This window comes from Ooceraea biroi, chromosome 9, assembly GCF_003672135.1.
Source record: "Ooceraea biroi isolate clonal line C1 chromosome 9, Obir_v5.4, whole genome shotgun sequence".
Classification (NCBI taxonomy): Eukaryota; Metazoa; Arthropoda; class Insecta; order Hymenoptera; family Formicidae; genus Ooceraea; species Ooceraea biroi.
This window is the reverse complement of record NC_039514.1, coordinates 10,994,588-11,000,683: the sequence shown is the minus strand read 5'-3', so window position 1 is coordinate 11,000,683 and position 6,096 is coordinate 10,994,588. Positions and strand designations below refer to the sequence as shown.

The 6,096-nt window shown below is 37.3% G+C and overlaps 2 protein-coding genes across 2 annotated transcripts; one reads left to right on the top strand and one right to left on the bottom strand.

Annotated features, from left to right (window-relative positions):
* Positions 1–720: 720 nt before the first annotated feature.
* Positions 721–1,643, bottom strand: LOC113562622 (oxidoreductase-like domain-containing protein 1). The gene is made up of 2 exons (XM_026972525.1): positions 1,343–1,643; positions 721–1,205 (listed from the first exon to the last, which is right to left on the bottom strand). Exon 2 carries the CDS (start codon positions 1,183–1,185, stop codon positions 859–861), a length of 327 nt encoding a protein of 108 aa, XP_026828326.1. The 5' UTR covers positions 1,186–1,205; positions 1,343–1,643; the 3' UTR covers positions 721–858.
* Positions 1,644–1,869: 226 nt separating this feature from the next.
* LOC105281625 (histone-lysine N-methyltransferase PR-Set7) lies at positions 1,870–5,999 on the top strand. The gene is made up of 6 exons (XM_011342967.3): positions 1,870–2,326; positions 2,950–3,146; positions 3,273–3,414; positions 3,491–3,846; positions 3,928–4,118; positions 4,232–5,999. The coding sequence occupies exons 1-6, from the start codon at positions 2,263–2,265 to the stop codon at positions 4,440–4,442; spliced, it is 1,161 nt and encodes a 386-aa protein (XP_011341269.1). The 5' UTR covers positions 1,870–2,262; the 3' UTR covers positions 4,443–5,999.
* Positions 6,000–6,096: the final 97 nt, after the last annotated feature.

The following is a 6,096-nucleotide window of genomic DNA, read 5'->3' as shown; positions in this document are numbered from 1 at the left end:
ACGCACGTTACCGCGAAAGAAGGACGTGACGTGACATGCGGTCGCGCCGCTCGAAGCAGATAAGATTGCGAAGCGGTTTTTCATCGATTCCGATTTTCTAAATTTAACCGTTAACATTCAAGTCGCATAAGTTTTGTACATAGAATTTATTTAAACTATCAAGATTGCGATAGCAATTTTAATATAGGTCGTAGTAGCTCTTTTAGCAACTTCCTTGTTGGCACTGCCTTAGCTGATATTTTTTGCTAAATTTCATAAAATACGTGTAGAGTTAAGACAACTAGTATTAGGTGCGCAAATTAATATGATGCGTTTTTTAAAGAAATTGAACGAAATTGGACTTAATTTATTTACGAAAAGATAATAAACATATCAGTCTTCAAACTATTCGCCATTATTTTCTAATATCTTTATCTATCGTAGCTGATGAATTCTCTCTCGGAAAAAAGAAAGTAAATAAAGATTTATGGTAAATCATGGTAAAGCAATTTTTTTAAAATTCACCGAATTAATTTACACATCTTATATATATATATATATATATATATATATATATATATGTTGTCTTAATTTTAATAAAAGAATATTCTCGCGAGGGTTTATTTCGGTCCTCGTTGGAAAGCATTCAAAAGTGGACAACATTGTTCTAATAGTGTACAAGAGTTCTAGTAGTGTTCAAGATTTAATACAATAATACTCTTAAATAAGTAAACTTGTATCTTCAATTGTTTGCATTATTTAACTAATTTTTTTATTCATAATCAATTTTATATATGAAAATAATGTACACACACATGTATATACATGTCGCGCTTAAAATTTATTATAATGTACATATCGATGATATCTTTATTTGTGCTATTTTATCAGTTTCCGGCATCTAAGCTCCATTGTGAGAAATGCTCTCATATTGGGATCCTGCACTCTTTCCAAGATGGCTTTCTGCAGGTCGAAGTCGGAGGCTTCCATCGCATCGCTCAATCGTTCGGCGTATTGTATCCACACGCAGTTCGCGCATCCTGACATGCAGCAGTTAGTCGGTTCCGCTAAATCATCAATGATACTTTCCTTTGTGTCATCGTTTCGATTTTTGTTCTCTTCACCGTCCTTTCGTATCGACAGGCTCCGTCGATAACAATGTAGACTTTTAGCAACGAGGAGTCTCGATCGAGGTGCGAGATTCATCTGTTTAGACAGGATACATGCTACGGAGACAGCGTGAATTAAGATGTTTTTGTAGTGGCTGAATTGCTTGGGAGAGAAATCAGTGCGAAATTCTGTCGTATGATTTGTCAGTCTCTCGATGATGCGTGAGTAAAACTAAAAGTGAGTCTTATCTAACCTCGTTATAGCGATGATATCACGACACCCCAACATCTCTAATGGTATTAAAGAGACCATAGAAACAAGCGCCACGGTAGACGTGAGAGTGAACTGAATCAATATGGCGTCTTTTTCGTTAAATTTCAACAGTCTTTTATTGCAAATTTTATAATCATAATTTTATGTGATATTTGAAAATTAAACCATTTCTAATCAGATATTGAATCGCACCGTTATCTCACTTTCTGATAGAAAATAATGGAGGCTTACAACTCGACTTATGATATATTATAGAGGGACGACTCACTGTACAGTGAGGGCTTTACTATAGCACTTTAGTTCCTAAAATAAGTCTTTATTCTTTTTTATCACGTACCTTTTTTTTCTTTTATTTAGTATAAAGAAAAGAGCCTTTGTAGAACCGTGTTCATTACTTTTTTTTTTAATAAAGGCTCAATTTTTCAGAAAAAGCACCGAATTAATTTGCATACAGAATATGTTTTAAATATGATCTTACGATTTTACTTGTTAGCCAATCAGATTTTCAAGTGCTAACTTGATGGTGGATCAGAGGAATCCTTATTTGTGAATTCCTCAAGTAGTAGATTAGATAAATTTTTCGTTTCACATTATCCGTGAGCGCATCATGGCGGTACATCCGGCGCGCTCGGCGTTGTTTGTAATCTCATCGATCTCTGCCCGAAAGGTAATCGTGAATCCGTGCTCCAGAATGCTTCGTCTGTCGTAACTTGCCGTTTGAAAATTAGGTGTTGCACGTGAAGCAAGGCAGCGTGTACTTGTATGCGACATTCACGTGCCGACGAGACGCGTAGCGTACGGGTTCTTTGTCACGTATTGTCGAGCTGTCGTTGTTACCAACCGCCATCGTCCTGTCAATCGCGTCTATCTATGATCGATCGCATTTTATCGTGATTTACCATGCACAAAGTGACCCGCGCATCGTATCGTCGTGTGGGGAACCACAACGACAACATGGTTAAAGGTAAGGATGCGCCGGACGCCGGCACTTTCATTCAGCATTTCTCACCGGCCCCTTGCAGGTTATGTTTTCTATGGCTCTCGCTTTCTCTCTTGCTCCATTTTGAACGCTGTCGTAGAGACGCTGTCGGGACCCCCCCGACTCGATGTCTCTCTACGCCCTAATCTTGCGTCTTGACGCCCGGCTGTCAGTTATTATCGAGCACGAGTCGATTTTGTAATTTCTCAAGCGCCATGTGATTTCCGTAGAAAGTTTCGAAGATTATCAGAGTGTACCAGCGATGATCGTTTTTATTAGACCGCGATCGCGATCTTCGTCGACTCGGACTAGAACATAGACTCTAAGCTAACATGGAGTACGATAATTAAAGGGTGTCAGTTTTACGGTGACTCGCATAGAAACATCGTGAGATTAATTTTTACTGCGATTGTTAACGATGTTCTTTTTTCGAATTTTCGTTTAGTAAAGATTGTACGGTTCTGTTTTATAAAATTCTATTTGCCAAATTAGCATTTCCTTATCCATTTATTGTGACGTATTGATCTGTATCTCATAATGATTTAGCAGCATTTTTTATAGGAAAACCGAATATTAATCATGTCTAATTGTTGTGATATATTTAATAGGAAGAGGAAAACGTAAAACGGAAGAAAATAAAACGAAAACTGGAGCTTTGCTTGTGCAAACTGGTGATAGAAATTCACCGGTTAGAAAAGAGAATAAATTAGATCCCATCAAGAAAGTAACAAATAACTTTAGTGCGGTTAAACCACAATCGGAACCATGCGAATCTCCCATACGTATAACTTATGCTCATGATCAGGTGAGTTTGCTAAGATTTGTAATATATTTCACTTCATAAATATTTAAATACGTACGTGGATTGAAGAAAAAAAAAAGTAATAGATATATGTATTTTTCACATGCAGTATGATTTTATTTCCTACAGAATTCGAATGCACAAGTTACAAAAGAAAAAGGTGCAGTGACAATTGTCCGTTATTTTTTTGGAAATGCACAGACTGCCCTTTCACCCTGCATTCCAGCGAAAAATGAGATTATCTCCGACGTAGAACAATTTAAGACCGATGGTACAGTCACACAGATCGGTATATCTGTATAATCGTTCGTCCCTTAATTCAGCTCATGACACGGGTATTATTTTAGAAACGCCGGTGGCCGTTCCGATTCATGGACCACCCACGCCGCATAGAATAAATATGCCATCGGAAGATTACGAAGAAGGGGCTATGCTTACTACCAAGGAAAAGCCTTCTATGATCACGCTACTTAGTCCGCTGCAAGTTATAAAAAAGCCTGCGCCACGCGGGCGCAAAAAAGCAGTCTCCAATCCAAGTGGCAACCATCGTTTGACGAAAGCATCCGTTGCTAAAACGAATCATTCGATCACCGATTACTTTCCGGTGCGTCGGAGCATCAGAAAGTGCAAGAAGGCTGTATTGGAGGAGAAGCAACGTGACTTGGAGAATAAAGTGCTCTGCCAGATCGAGGAAGGCTTGGAGGTGAGCGTCGAAAAAATCGAGATCCTTATTTTTATTTATTTATAATTAATTTATTTATTTATTGCTTTATTTCTTATTCAGGTCAGATATTTTGCGGGTAAAGGCCGTGGCGTGATAACGACGCGAGAATTTGCTAAGGGCGAGTTCGTGGTGGAGTATATCGGTGAGCTGATCAATCAGGGAGAAGCGAAGGAGCGCGAGACGGTGTACGCGCAAGATCAAAATACCGGATGCTACATGTATTATTTTCAACATCGTAATCAGCAGTATTGGTGAGTGAAGTCCAGATTTTACAATCACCGTATCGTGCAAAAAGATTGATTAGAATGGATGAAACAGGTTTGCAATTGGCACATCGCAATGATTCATGCGCAATGATTTTTAGCGTTGATGCCACGGCAGAGAGTGACAAATTGGGCCGCCTGGTCAATCACTCGAGGAACGGCAACTTAGTCGCGCGGGTCGTCGAAGTGAGCTCGACACCGCACCTGGTACTTACAGCGAAAGAAGACATACCGATCGGCGTGGAGGTCTCATACGATTACGGAGATCGGAGCCGCGAGTCCATCCGTCATCATCCATGGTTGGCGTTATAGCACTTTCAATTCATTACATACATATAACGTAGCACTGCATTGCATTGTACAAAGGATATCCATTTTCGTTCCTTCTATTGAGGAGCATAGCGCTTACATTGAATTATGTGTAAATTGAAGAGAGATAGCAATATATTTACGAACTGGACACGCAATCTTGCAAGGTTTTTCACGTCGGTGAATTTTCACAGATCTTTTTGCATCTTATAAAATTTACTTGTGAATAGTTCTTAAAAAAGGATATATCGAATTGTTATTAATTATTTATTCTCTTGTATCGGGAGTAAAGAATAATTTGTCGGCTGGGCTTTTCAACGTGGCACCTTATCGTCAAAATTTCGTATTATCGATTATGGATTCGACGTAACTTATTTTTGGCAATGAACATCTGAAAGAATGTCCGTATTTCATTGCCACGTGTTCAACGTAATGTAGTATTATTAACCGATTTCAAACTCGTATTTCGACAATTGGACTGCATGACTGACGAATCGTAGCACAAAGTGCTTCATCTACTCCCAGCTTTGGTCTAGTACTAATTGGCAGTAATCGAGCCTCAAGTTCGACGTGCTAGATCGAAAGTTCCTAGTTGAAACCTTTACGACGTGTGTGGACGTAACGCTGCAGAGAGAACACGTTTCTAAAACGAGTATACACATGTAATGAGTTTGACTTTTGATGGAGAAAACGATTTGTTGTTTAAGTATTTAACGTGCAACGTACGTTAGCTTTGAATCATTGTGAGTCTTTCACTGCCAAATAATTGGATACGAAAGTGTCTGCCAAAAGACAATTAATTATACAGCGTATACAAACGACGTGCAAACGGTAATCCTCGATTGTTTGTATCTTCCTTGCTTCATGCGTATTACTTCGTCTCCCTTGAAGAGATTCTACTAAACAAGGATACGATCGCATTTTGTTCCCATGCTCATATTATCATCTATTTATAGCATAAATATCCATTTATTAATTTTGTGGTATCATTCGCGTATCTTTACATTGTTCCAATAATTTTTAGTACATAACCACACTTAATCTACAATGCGTTATGTCAAGTTTTTGATCTGAGGTTGAATATTTAAATTGATCTTCCTCATTCCGTTTTTGAGTCTTTAATCCTAAATTCGATATATATATATATATGCGATATATGGAAAGGAAATAATAATATATGGACAATTTCTTGATTACATCTATTTATTGCACATCTTTTGTTGCACATAAGACTTGTCATCGCCCTGCACATATATAACATATATATTAGTTTTATTTAAAGTTATTTAATTTACAATAATTTTACATATATTTACTTTCTCTCTAAACTATGTTGTTTATTAACGTTTTTTTGACATATGTTTGTATTTAAGCTACTTTCCAGGATCACAATAATATATTTTCGTAAAAGATATCTGTATTGCATAATATCCACTGTTATAATCAGGATCTGATGTATTTGGCTTGTAAGGAGTGTATGCTTTTAGCTAGAATAATTGTGAATAACTTTATTACATAAGAGAAAGAATTGTACAAAAATAAATCTTGCTAATTGAGAGAGAAAATATTTAGTTCATTTCCTCTATCAGTTTGTGTCATGTAATATCTGCGGTGAAATATCCACACGTAATAAAAGATATTCTAATTAAATGTAACC